The sequence below is a fragment of the Diorhabda carinulata genome, chromosome X (genome assembly GCF_026250575.1).
Source record: "Diorhabda carinulata isolate Delta chromosome X, icDioCari1.1, whole genome shotgun sequence".
Lineage (NCBI taxonomy): Eukaryota > Metazoa > Arthropoda > Insecta > Coleoptera > Chrysomelidae > Diorhabda > Diorhabda carinulata.
The window spans coordinates 10,856,788-10,870,946 of record NC_079472.1 but is presented as its reverse complement, the minus strand read 5'-3'; the positions used below and the strand labels follow the sequence as shown (position 1 = coordinate 10,870,946).

At 32.6% G+C, this 14,159-nt stretch overlaps 1 protein-coding gene across 3 annotated transcripts in view; it reads right to left on the bottom strand.

The window, feature by feature from the left end:
• The window catches only part of LOC130901344 (calcium-activated chloride channel regulator 1-like), a 78,740-nt gene that overhangs the window by 25,888 nt on the left and 38,693 nt on the right, over positions 1 to 14,159 (bottom strand). The window contains exon 1 of one of the 3 annotated variants that reach the window (XM_057812652.1): positions 13,094 to 13,529. The exons of the other annotated variants lie outside the window; for them this stretch is intronic. Coding sequence (XP_057668635.1) covers positions 13,094 to 13,267 — 174 coding nt within the window. The 5' untranslated portion in view covers positions 13,268 to 13,529. Of the gene's footprint in view, positions 1 to 13,093; positions 13,530 to 14,159 lie in introns of those variants that run through there. 3 annotated transcript variants of the gene reach the window in all.

Genomic DNA, 14,159 nt, shown 5'->3' with positions numbered 1-14,159 from the left:
TAATTGTTAGTTAAGTGCATCTGGCAAGTGTGAAGCCTCTTCTTTCGAATGCATTGCATAATATGCATAAAAGTTCATAGTTTATTGAAAAAAAAACAGTATGTTAGTTTGATGAACTCATTTTTTCTGTATTATCATTTGAATAAACAATTAGTGAAATCCAAAAACGCGTTTAATTGTTAGTTAAGTGCATCTGGCAAGTGTGAAGCCTCTTCTTTCGAATGCATTGCATAATATGCATAAAAGTTCATAGTTTATTGAAAAAAAAAAAACAGTATGTTAGTTTGATGAACTCATTTTTTCTGTATTATCATTTGAATAAACAATTAGTGAAATCCAAAAACGCGTTTAATTGTTAGTTAAGTGCATCTGGCAAGTGTGAAGCCTCTTCTTTCGAATGCATTGCATAATATGCATAAAAGTTCATAATTTATTGAAAAAAAGTGCATGTTAGTTTCATGAACTCATTTTTTTTGTATTATCATTTGAATAATCAATTAGTGAATTCCAAAAACGAGTTTAATTGTTAGTAAAGTGCATGTGGTAAGTGTGAAGCCTTTTCTTTCGAATGCAACGTATAGTAAACATAGAAAATCTGCTGTATTTTCGTGTTTGTGTGTTTATAGGTTTATGACCTTATTTAAATTCCAAATTACTTTTAAACTTTTATATTTTGTTTTAACGATTATTTAATGATATAAATATGTTTGTTTCGCAATTAAAATATATTTTTATAAAGAAAATGTCCCGTAAATGTATTCAAAACTAGTATATTAACTTTTAAAAATTATTCTAAAGGTTAATTAAGGTCCAGCAATGCGACATATTATTTTGATTCAGTACGTGGGTGAGAAGGTCAAAGCTTGATGGTACTCGAAAGAAACTTGTTTTTTTCTTCTCTCCAAACCGGCGTCTAAAGAACCGTTAAACATCATAATGATAATATTACGTACTGCACAGAAGATAGAAAATTTTTATATTGAATTCAAACGTAATTTCAAATTGTAAATATTTTGTTTTAAAAATTTATATAAAGAAATTTTATCAGTAGAACGAGAGCAATATATTTGTGAAGATGATCGAAAAACGTGAGTCAAAGTCACGATTTTCTACTTGTCCCATAACTTAACATCGAAGATTATAGTCTTGATTTATTTTAAGGGCCACAGTCACGATACTTTTAACAATGTCTCTATATATTTATCATTAAAAGAAATAAATCACACAGCCATTGTGTAATATTATATTTATCGCTTGGACAAAAATAAAACATTGCCTTCATTTCCATCCTAAAATAGACGAATTTCGCGAGCTTTTCTGCAATTCCCAGAAGTTTTCGTCCAAAATATATTTGTAATAAGTATTTCTAATGAAGCTTTTCTTATTTTCCATAATTAATAAATTGAGGGGCCCGTGCTTTAGGCGTAATTTTCTGCGAACATCTCTCATTAGATCTTGCACGAGTTGAATATCCGTTTTGCGTCTCTTTCAACTGCAAGCACCGTTGTCAAACAACTGACAACACTAACTAACTTCTTATCCTTACAGGAGTAATAAAAATAAACAAAATAAAACCTGGTCCACTAAAGGTTTACGGATATCTGCAAAAAAATGCGATTTTTATCTCTTTATCTGAGGAAATTATCGGATAGTGTCTTCTTCAAAAATTAAGTGAAAATATATGAAAAAATTCATCATAAAATAATAAAAGCTGCCAAAGATATTTATTAGAATAGGGGACTAGCCGATTCTCGTAATGTTTCTATGATGTCTTCGGGCATAATCTCTACTTCATTTGATAACCTCAATAATTACTTTGTGAATGTATCCAAAGTTTTATCAAATTCTATAACTCCTTCTCATGATTTTTATGTCTGTAGTTTTAGCTCTTATTGAGTCGCATCTCAGATATGCCCTTTCCTTCTGGGGAAGAGAGCTGTTAGATATTTACTCGAACTAAACAGCAGGGACTTTTTTAAAAGGTTAAAAATTCTGACTCTTCCTTCCTTATTCCTCTCCGTCTGCCTAAAGATCGTTGCAGTGCTATCCATTTAGGAACTAACTAACCTAACTTAACCTTTACCTACCTACTCCACGTTCAGAGCTCATTATTTTACAATGCCAAAAAAATGCACAATCACTTGCCAATTGAAATCAAATCGATATCATCTTTACCCGCACTTCGCAATAATTTGAGGGCATATTTACTGGAAAGGGCCTAATACTGTGTAAATTATTTCTATTCTAATAATGATTGATGAATTCCGGACATCCTGCATACTGGTTCAATGTTTGCTATGGACTTATATACTAATTATTACCTATTACTATTACCTATAATTTTGTTACTCATTTTGGTTTTCATTTTATAGTATTTGTATCTTCATTTAGTTTGTTTTTTAGTTTTTACAAGCTTTTGTCTACAAATTTTAACAATTTTTTGCCAATAAAGCATTTATCTTTCTTTCCCGCTCTTTTTCTAAAAATTCTGTTCCTCATTTTCGGCTTGCTACTCTCCATCAAACATTTTGTGAGATAAGGTTTCCAAATATTTTGAACTGGACAGGTCTGAGTTAAATACCAAAACATTATATCGTCTCCAACGTACAAAACAACAAATTTAGTGAGGTAGTTGGTAATATAGGTAATAGATCCATGTCTAGATATCCTTTCTATCGAAATCCGACCAGAACTTTATCAGTGATTTTTGCTTTTTCTTTATATTTTTTGGCAACGTTGTAGTAAGCGCAATAATTTCTAACGACACAAGCTTTTTCCGAGCGGTTGTCAAATTCTGAGGTATCAAACACCAACAAATCTTTTTGACAGCCAAATGGCGATTGGAACTAATGCCCAATCTCACTGTATGTCACATGATTATCTTGGAACATCAGTTTACAAACAGCATCAATGTTTTTTGGACAACCTTTACAAAATTCATCCTGTAGCGAAGCGCGACCACGATTGAATTCGAAAAACCAGCGAAATACGATGGTTCGAGATGGTACTTCATCACCAAAAGTCGAAGCGGCGCACTGTTGTTGGTTTAATCCAAGTCGAAAGTCATAGAAAATCATCGCATGATTGAGCGATTCAATTCGATGTTTTTAATGTTTTGAATATCTGTAAACAACTCAAAAAGTGCTAACACGTTCTGAGTACTTTCACCATTAAAAATATCAAACTTTATGATGACAGATTTGACATATACATATCAGTGTTGCCATATCTCAACACTTGAATAGCAGCCCTCGTAATATTTAGACCCACGTCAATGAATTTTCATTTAATATCAACTACAGTACCTATACAAAGATTACCAGTTAAATACAAAGGGCAAGGGAGTTAAGGACCAATAATTTCGTACGGATGAAAGAATATTATGAACAGGTGAATCACGGGAGGGTTAAAAACGAATGGTTTCCATAGTAATTTCGTAACTACGTGTCCTTCAAAATCTTTCCCACAACAATCAATGTAAATATATTTTTTGAATATAATAAATCACTTTCTAAAGTTTAAAAAAAGGCTTTCAATTATTTTTCTAAAAGAGATCCAATGAAAAATTACTTAAATAATAACGAGAAAAAACAAAGAAGAAATAGATCGAAGACTTGCAGGTAGATATAAGGAAGTTTGTTAAAGATAAATGAAGATGCAGAATTAAATGAAGAAATTTAGTGAAGAATATGGAGTTAACATTGAAAAAATAAACTCCGAAGCCAACAGACGGCCGGCGCTTGTTACGTGAAGAACCGGAACTCATTCGAAAGGATTACGTATTTTCTGTATATTTTACAACCCTCAAATTTAATATTATTTTTACCCACATAAAATCAATATCGAAGAATTTCTATAAACCCAACTGAAATTTAATATTATGATGTGGGTAGTACATCCGTTTTGTTTTTATTTTCTCCTTATTAGTCTTCGAAATAAATATGTACTTAGAATGCTGTCCACATCTCGATCTTTAACTCCTTATTGATTCCGAACATTTATTTATTCTACTACCGTTGTACAGGGTGTGGTACGAGGATGATCCCAGAAGTACCTGGCCCAACATCACGGGTGTAGCCAGGATTTAGTTTTGGGGGTTTGGTTTGAAGTAAATAAAACAACAAAAATATACTTACATGAAATTTAATATCTATACATTCACCCGAAAAATTACGACATAGATATTTATAAAGTTCTTAACTTTAAATGAAATGGTTAAATTAATTCCTTTCCTAAATCGCGCTGAATCTAAAACCATTAAAAAAAATCTTCGGCACCCCAGTAGTTATCCAAAAGATTAGCTCATTTCGACCGAGGAGCGTGGCTAATAATCGAGAAACAGTTTTCATACAATAGACTAAAGATGGCGTTACTGCGCGCAAAGTCGACTAGTTCGGCTGCAACTGCGTTTGCCACTCGTCAAAAGATGGCGCTAGGCGCTACTATATATGTATTTATTCGGTATATTAGATAAAATTTTCTTATTTTGGGAGGAGAGGAGTTAAAACGCTCCCCTTGGCTACTCCCGTGCCCAACATAGAAAAAACCACACATCAAGTCTTCATTGTTGTTGAATCTTTGACCACCGAGCCATTTGGGAACAGAAAATAATTAGAGGGAGCCAAATCTGGCGAATAGAGTGGATAACAACACTGTCTTCTTAGACAAATGCGGCCGGTTTTTCTTGATTTTTCGCTTAAACGTTGCAATAAGTTCGCTTAATACTCGCCGTTGATAATTTTTCTTTTTCTAAGATAGTTATTGAAAAATATCCCAAAATACAGACGTCATGACCTTGCCTGCAGTTAGAATGATCTTTGGAACCGGTTCTCCCTTTTGAGTTCATTGTTTTTATTGTTGTTTTGTTTCGGGTGTGAAGTGATATAGGTAGAAATAAGATCACGCATCGAGCAAGCAAGAAATGTCTTTATAAAAATGATTGTTTACATCTCGAACACGGAACGGAGGCTTGGACTTTTAAGGTGGACTCACTAGAGAGTTTCGAAATGTGGATCTTTCGTAGATGCAAAGAATAGGCACTGACAGGGAACTTATATAATTAGAAAAACTCGAAAAGCCTCCTATCTGGGACACATATATAGAAATGAAAAATATAGACTTTTGCAACTTCTGATCGAAGGGAATATCGAGGGAAAACGTAATCCTGGCAGACGGCAGGCTTTATGGCTGAAGAATATTCTTCGTAGATTTTCATTCCTGGATTCGTCACCTCATTTGGTCAACCATTGCGATGCTGGACTTCGCAGGTCATACGGCGTCGTTTTAAACTCTGCTATCTAACATAATGATGACCAATTTTTTCCATGTTTACAAATTCACTGAAACCGTTAACTATTGATGGCTGCCAAACAAATACTAAACAACGTGACGTCTTCAAACTTGGAACATTCACTTTATGGATTATGTACGTTCTAATACAGTTTTCAAGCAACTACTGCCACCTCTAGGTCAGATGCTTTTGGGGTCGTCTTTGTATATACACGTGGTCTTAGAAATTAAGTGTGTTACTCAATCCATGCCGCTTTTAAACTACCGCAATTGTGAATTCAAGAAGAAAACCAACAAACATAACTATAGTTCTTTACAAACGAGTACCACAAAGATCCTCAGGCTTTCGATGGTACCACTACTAAGGTAGGTGTTCATCCGCACTGCATACGATTTTTTTTTATAAAATTTTAATCAACACACGTCAAGTTTTTTCAACTTTTAATTCGAAATAGTTTTTTTTTTGTTAGAATTTATTCGCTATTAATTTCTATTGATGCATTTTCTGGCCATTAACAGTTTTTTTTTTCTTCGTGTAAAAGTTTTACCGAACCGACCATCATCTGTAAAACCCGTGAGAACTACTTAGATCTTCTTTCGTGACTCTTCAGAGCTTAGCTTTGGGTGATCGTGAATGTAAGTAAATATACACTCTTCTTCTTGTACGACCAACTTCTCTTCACTAAGAAAATACTAATTATTATACGACAGGACCGTACTAAGAGGAATTTTAACATAGAATCTATTTAAAAACTTGAGAACTTCGAACATTTCTGAGATACAGACCATCATAAAGCAGTATTGATTAATTATGTCATTTATATTTATATAGGTTTCTTTTCTCATCTACTATTGGTATCTCCTATATAAATTTGATCTAATTTCTTAATTTTTGAGGGTGTTAGTTAACCCTTAACAAGAAGAATCAAGAAATCTCCCTAGAACTGGAAGTAGAGGATTGTATCTGGTAAAAAATATACTCATTTTTTAACGTAGTTTCTTTTTAGCTCCATATACTTTTCCCAGCAATTTTCAATGAGTTCGATGCCCTTCTTGTAATAAGAATTCCCAAAATAGCCATTAACTATCGATATCACCTCTAATTACCCAGCCATTTTTTGGTCTGGGAACAGAAAATAATCCGAGGGACCTAAATCTGGCGAATGGGGTGCATCAGGTAGCAATTCAAACTTTATTTGCATTGTCTCGATGAAACAACACTTTCGTCTTAGACAAACGCCGCCATTTCTTCTTGATTTCTTCGCTCTAACGTTAGAATAAGTTCGCATAATACTCCGATTAAAGTTTTCGGCTGTTTCAAGATAGTCAATGAAAATTATTCCACGCGCTTTCCAAAAAATCGACGTCTTGACCGTACCTTCAGACGGAACGGTCTTTGCCTTCTTTGGAACCGGTTCGGCCTTTTTAGTCCACTGTTTTTATTATTCTTTTATTTCAATTGTGAAGTGATGCATCGAGGGATCAATAAAGATTTTCTATCTCATAAATTTAGTCTAATTTTAATGAAAATTACGTGATACGTCTCTGCATACACTCGAGAACCTATCTTATAACCTTTCCCCCGTTATTAATTTTTTTTCTAGCCAAAGGTCGAAACTCACTCTCATGTTTAATGGCATAATAACTATTGAAGAAACAGATGAATACCAGTGGTGGTAGACGAATGATGAATAACATCATTAAATTCTCAATATCAAACTATATACTATGTGATAACTTATCAATTAAACCTCGTACATTTATTTTGACAGGTATATGTTTTGTAGTAAATCCTAATACTCTATAAAAAAAAATAACTTAAACAGATAAAATCGTAACGAAAACCTTTAGATTTATCTCAGTTTATTTCTAAGTGGTTGCAGGCTCTTAAACGATTTGATAACAGACTTTTAACTTTATCTATGGAATTTTTTCCTCGAAATAAAAGGAATCTTCACTATATTACAAGATAATTCTTCAATGCCTATTTCATATTTATCAGTAAAGTTTTGAAATTCTAAGACGTTTTAACGTCACACTTTTATTGAGAAGCATCACGCTCACCATAAATAGTCCAGGAAGCAATAACCGAAGACGCTTATTCAAAGCTTCTATAGACAGGCATTTCCATTAAGAAGATTCTAATGAGGGAATACGTTCTTTGATTGAGTCTCTAGGAGTTGAGTAGATTTATGATGCATAAATGCTTATTGAAAACAATCCTGGAAGCATAAATTTTATTCAACAGCCCCAGGGATGCCAGAATACTGACAAGAACATCGATAAGATTCTATGAATCGAAAACGTTTATGAAAAAGCACCTAAGAAGCAAAGTAACTTATTAAGAAGAGTCCCAGAGGCTAAAATGTTATTAAAATGTATCTAAGAAGCAAGGAAGCCTATGGGAGGCCATAACGCTCATTGATAAGACTCTAAGAGTGGAAGACGTTTACGAAAAACATCTAAGAAGCGAAGACGCTTATTACGGGAAGTCCTGAAAGCAAAACGTTATTAAAATGTATCTAAGAAGCAAAAACGCTTATTGAAAAGTATCCTGGAAGCATAAACTTTATTCATAAGCACCTGGGATGCCATAACGCTCATTGATAAAATTTTAAGACTCGAAGACGTTTAAGAAAAACATCTAAGAAGCGAAGACGCTTATTAAGGAAAATCCTGGAAGCAAAAAAGTTATTAAAATGTATCTAAAATACTCATTAAAAAGTCTTTTAGAATCGCGGCTATTCGCGAAAAAGCATCTAAGAAGCAAAGAAGCTTATTGAAAAGAATCCTGGAAGCATAAACTTCATTCAGAAGCACCTGGGATGCCATAACGCTCATTGATGAGATTTTAAGAGTCGAAGACGTTTATGAAAAACATCTAAGAAGCAATGACGCTTATTAAGGGAAATCCTGGAAGCAAAAACGTTATTAAAATGCATCTAAGAAGAAAGGACGCTTATTGAAAAGTCTCTTAAAATCGAGGATGTTCACGAAAAAGCGCCTAAGAAGCAAAGACGCTCATTGAAAAGAGTCCTGGAAGCATAAACTTTATTCATAAGCACCTGGGATGCCATTGATTAGACTTTAAGTGTCGAAGACGTTTACGAAAAACATCTAAGAAGCAAAGACGCTTATTAAGGGAAATCCTGGAAGTAAAAACATTATTGAAATGAATATAAGAGGCAACAACGCTCATTTAAAAGAGCTTAGTAAGAGAAGATGCTCATCAAAGTGTCTGGTAGATGAATTTGGAAGGTGAGGATGCTTTTGAACAGTTTAGTATCAGTTGTGGGGTCAGGAACACTGAAAATAAAGTAACTCAGACCACCTGATGAGGTAAATGGACTAGAAACGAGTCAGTTAATTTAGTATGTACTACTATCTTAAAAATAAAAATATTTTCGACAACTGCACAACTGCAAAAAATAAAAATTACAATGAACGTCAGGATTAACTGTAAATACCTTCGGGATGATTCACCCCATTATTCAAAGGTACGTTAAAAAATCCCAACTGCCTACAATGAATATTTAAAATTACAATACAGTGAAACGCCGCACCTTGTGGCTTTCGTAGAACCAGGTAACTAAATTTATTCCTCATTGTTTCATTTCGATCCGTTAATTTACCGCTGGTTTAATAGCACAATTATTGTCGTCAATAAAATCCAAAATAAATACGAAATGAAATTTTTAACAGTGTATTTTAATACTAACGAATTTTACAGTGTAAATATTGACCTAGAAACTATTCACTTGGAGATTCTTCAAGCATCTTAAAGGTTAAATTATTGGAATCGACTTTCACACGTAAAGATTTGCAATCACATAAATATTTTAACCTTTTGCATTCTGTATACGGTATTGGAATTGATTTAGGCATCTTTCGGCATTAGTATGACTATCATAATCGAGATACTACATCTCCAACTGGTGCTTAAAAAGAATTTGTTAAAAATATGCATATTGTTTGCCAAAGACGCACATCAACCAAATGGTTGACCTTTTCTTTGGTATGATTTGTCAACAGTGTCTTCCAAAAATCAATACAATACGTCAAGTTAGCTTCAGATGACCCACACCCAATATAACGGAGATGGTCATTAAAATACAATACAGGAGACTGAAATGATTCTAAGAAGCGAATACGTTCATTAAATTAGTCTAGGAAGCAATTATATCCATGGCATGAGTCTAGGAAACAAGCACGTTTATTTAAAAACATCTGAGAGGCCGAAACCTTCATTGCATGAGTCTAGAAGGAGGCACGTTGATTTAAAAGCGACTAAAAAGCAGAAGCGTTCATTGTATGAATCTAGGAAATAGGAACGCTCATTTAAAAGCATGTAAGAGACCGAAACATTCATTGAATGAGTCTAGAAAGCGAGGACGCTCATTTAAAATCATTTCAGAGGCAGGAGCGTTCATTAATTGAGTCTAGGAAGCGAGCACGTTCATTTAAAAGCATCTAAAAAGCAGAAGCGTTGAATACATGAATCTAGGAAGTGAAAACGCTCATTTAGAAGCATCTAAGAGACCGAAACATTCATTGAATGAGTCTAGAAAGCGAGGACGCTCATTTAAAATCATTTCAGAGGCAGGAGCGTTCATTAATTGAGTCTAGGAAGCGAGCACGTTCATTTAAAAGCATCTAAAAAGCAGAAGCGTTCATTGTATGAATCTAGGAAGTGAAAACGCTCGTTTAAATGCATCTGAGAGGCCGAAACCTTCATTGCATTAGTCTAGAAGGAGGCACGTTGATTTAAAAGCATCTAAAAAGCATAAGCGTTCAATACATGAATCTAGGATGTGAAAACGCTATTTTAAAAGCATCTAAAAAGCAGAAGCGTTCATTACATGAATCTAGGAAGTGAAAACGCTCATTCAAAGACATCTAAGAGGCCGAAACGTTTATTGAATGAGTCTAGAAAGCAAGGACGCTCATTTAAAATCATTTCAGAGGCAGGAGCGTTCATTAATTGAGTCTAGGAAGCGAGTACTTTCATTTAAAAGCATCTAAAAAGCAGAAGCGTTCATTGTATGAATCTAGGAAGTGAGAACGCTCGTTTAAATGCATCTGAGAGGCCGAAACGTTTATTGAATGAGTCTAGCAAACGAGGACACTCATTTGGAATCATTTTAGAGGCAAAAACGTTCATTAAATAAGGGAATAGGAATAGAGTACGCTCATGTAAAGGGTTTAGACGTTTATTGAATATGTCTAGAAAGCGAGGACGTTCATTTAAAATCATTTTAGGGACAGAAACATTCTTTGATTAAGTCTGGGTAGCGATTATATTCATTGCAAGTGTCTAGGAAGCGAGTACGTTCATTGATTGAGTCTAGGAGGGAAATGAGAGAATTAAGGACGTCGCTTTGAAAGCATCTAAGTGTCGAGGATGTTTAAGAAAAAGCACTTAAAAGGCAAAGACGCTTATTGAGGAGATCGTAGAAAGCGAAAACGTTGGTAGAAAGGCACATAGCTTTGATTCGTATGTATGTTTATAAGTAGTGAAATTTTTAGATTGAGGCGGGAAACTTTTCAAATAAATCTCTTACATCTAGATCAATTCCATTCGTATTTTCAAAACAGCAAAGTGTTTGAAGAAATTCGTCTGTTTGAATATTTCAACTACGTTAAAAGACATCCTGAAAAAAATTATTTAAATATTAGATAACGGTGGTACGTGTCCTCTATTTGCAGCTGTAGTACGTCATCTGTATTTACATTAATTTGTTATATTTATATTTCGCTGGTATTACCATCAATAGACCACTATTTGTTATCGAAAAAAAAAAAAATGTTTTCTATGATGATACGCGAAATTTATCGTTACAAATATTACAAGTACAATAACTTAACCAATAAATGACATTCAGTTTTTTCTGTGCAACAAAATCATTAGGTTGTTATCAGTTATCAATATATAGAAGATAATAAAGAGACTAGCTTTTACCCGCGGCTTCGCTCGCATAGAATCCATTAAATAAGTATCAGAAATCATTATAATAGAAAAGAACGAACTCTGTAGCTATATTAGAACCTGAGATATAGATCTTTGAATGTAGAAAAATTGCCAAAAACCTACAAAAATCCATAACTCCACATTGAATGTCCGCGCCTAGCTCCTCTCCAACTCAACCGATTTAAGTGTTTAAAAACTCAAAAGAAAGAAGATATTTTAGCGAGTGTTCTTAAACCAAAACGAAGTCTCTATCTTGAATAGAACCTGAGATATTGAGGATAGAACGTGTGTATATGAAAAACTCCCATAAGTACAGGGGGAAATCGCATTTGAGTATAACTTGAGAATGGTGAAAATTAGATTAAATCCGATGGTTGATGGCTGATCTGTGCATCAATATCTTTCATTGAAAAAAAAAAAAAATTAAGCAAATCGGTTGGGTAGAACGCCTGAACGGACTCGGAATGGAAATCATCAATTTTTTTAATATGTGAAATTGTTTGAATTATTCGTAATTTTTTTTTGTATATTTTTAATTAGATATTATATTTGTACCCCTCAAAACTTTCGTGTTCAAACCTGAAATTTATTATTCAACGATTTAACAAAGTTTTATCCATAATTATAAGAAAATATTAATTTCCTATTCAATTTATATTCACAGATATGAAATATCAAATATTATTTCAAGTTTGGTTTCAAATATTCCAGCTTTGTTGTTCTGTATCTCATAAAAACACCTCGGTAATTATTTCGCTTACTATGTAAACTATGTTTTAAAGATAAAATTTAAATATACCGATAATTTTTGTTCATGCATGGTTAGAAATTTACAAAATGAAACGCTGAATAATTTCTAGGTTTCTGTTTCAAAATTATACACACTTTCACTAGAACTGCTTATTTATGTCACTTTTACAAACATTTAAATAACAAAAATTCAATTTATTTTTATTAGAACACTGAAAAACGTATAAACCGATCAGAAATTAGTAATATATAAGTTGATTTTATCGCTAAATGTTTATTTTTTAGATAACAAACATTTTCTAATTATAGGCTTGTACTAAAAGTTTAAAATCCATTTTACAAAATTGCTTTAATCACGGGTTCCTTTGAGATAACCACCCCCTTTTTTCTGAGGGGTTGAACACATGTCAGATACAAGATGTGTAATTATACGAACTCTCTAGAGGCAGAAGATGTAATTATAATACCCCGGTTTAGGCAAAAGATATTTTTTTTTTTCGGGTATATTATGTCGAATTTTTATTTTTAACAAATAGTTTTGATTATTAGTTACCCATTAATTAATTAGAGTTCTTTTACACATTTTTGGATCAATAATTTATGATATAACAAACTAAAAAAGAAATTAGTCAGCCAAGTACGTGAAAATATATTAATATTAAATTATTAATTTCATGTTTTGCTTGTTAATTAAAAAAATTCAACAAAATATACAATTTTAAAGATTTTTTTCTAAAAAATTGATAGTGTGCTCATGAAAATAGGTATTTTGAATAAAAACGTTGCCAAAGGGGCAGCCCAAGTTTCGTTTACGTTTACTCAGTACTGTTTAGAAACAGTACTATTGATTTAAATAAACATTTGATACCATATTTTTTTCATAGAAAATAAGTTTAAATAAAAAGATAAAAATGTCTAAATCTAAAATTAAAAATAAATTAGCTGTAAAAAAATTTTGCAAACTCTAACAAAATATTTATGGTCTACCCCCGGTATGTTATTAATTTTTTTTTCGAAAATAAAAAATATCAGAATAATTTTTTTTTATTATTACTTTTTGTTTTAATAAAATTTTATAAAAATTACCTCGAGGTTGGCCAAAATGGTCGCGCAGTCACCTTGTGGTACATTATCTGAAACTTTGATAACGAAATCTTCGTAAGCGCCGTTTATCAGTTCCAACCCATTAGAAACAGTCAAAATAACAACAAAAATAAACAAAAGTCCGAATTTCATTTTGCCACACAAATAAAAATCCATCGAATTATAAAAATTTCATGTCACTCAAAAAAATTTCACAACAATTGCACGGTAAATTATATCGATTCGTTGTTACCAAGACAACAACAATATCAACAAACGTGTTAATAAGTCTGACCGAGCGATACGCTCTTCCTACGTCAGTGGTTGCGTGTAAACTAAAGAAACCGGCGGTGGATTTTAACCATCGAAGATTGTGTTTTACTCCCACTACACGAACGCGCTATGCATTTCAGTGCAGTAAAGCACAAGAAATCGGTGTAAGTCGGTAGCCGTACCCCGGAGCGGTACTCGTCTCCACACGACGCTTGCTTGATGGGTTGCATAACTTTCTCTCACACATTTATTGAATATTTTCAATATAAAAAAGAAGAGTTTATTTAATGAGATTGTTTAGCGTATGGAAGTTTTAAATATTAAATTTGTTAAAACTAGACTAATGAAAATATTTATAGATGGTTTTAACGTTATTTCAAATGTAATATATAAAATTATTTTTCATTAAAATTAACTAAATATATATTTATTTCTCAAGTTTAAGGTTTTTATAGAAATATTTGGGGTATTTATTAAAATTGAATTAATGTAATTATTTAATAATTATATTTTTATTTAATTGGTTTCGTTGGGAAAACTATTATATATCTATCCATTAAGAATCCTTTACTTTGTGATAATTTCATGAATTCCCACAATTATTATTGCAAGGATTATCAGGACAACATGTAATGGAATTTCTCAATTCGATTTTTTTTAACCCACTTCAAAGGATCAAATCAATTCGAAATTTCGTACACTTTTCAAGAATATGTTAATATACTATAATATCCTAGCCAGGATAACCAAGATAGTGAACAACAGTATCTAGGAAATTGATTTTTTCGACCAAAAC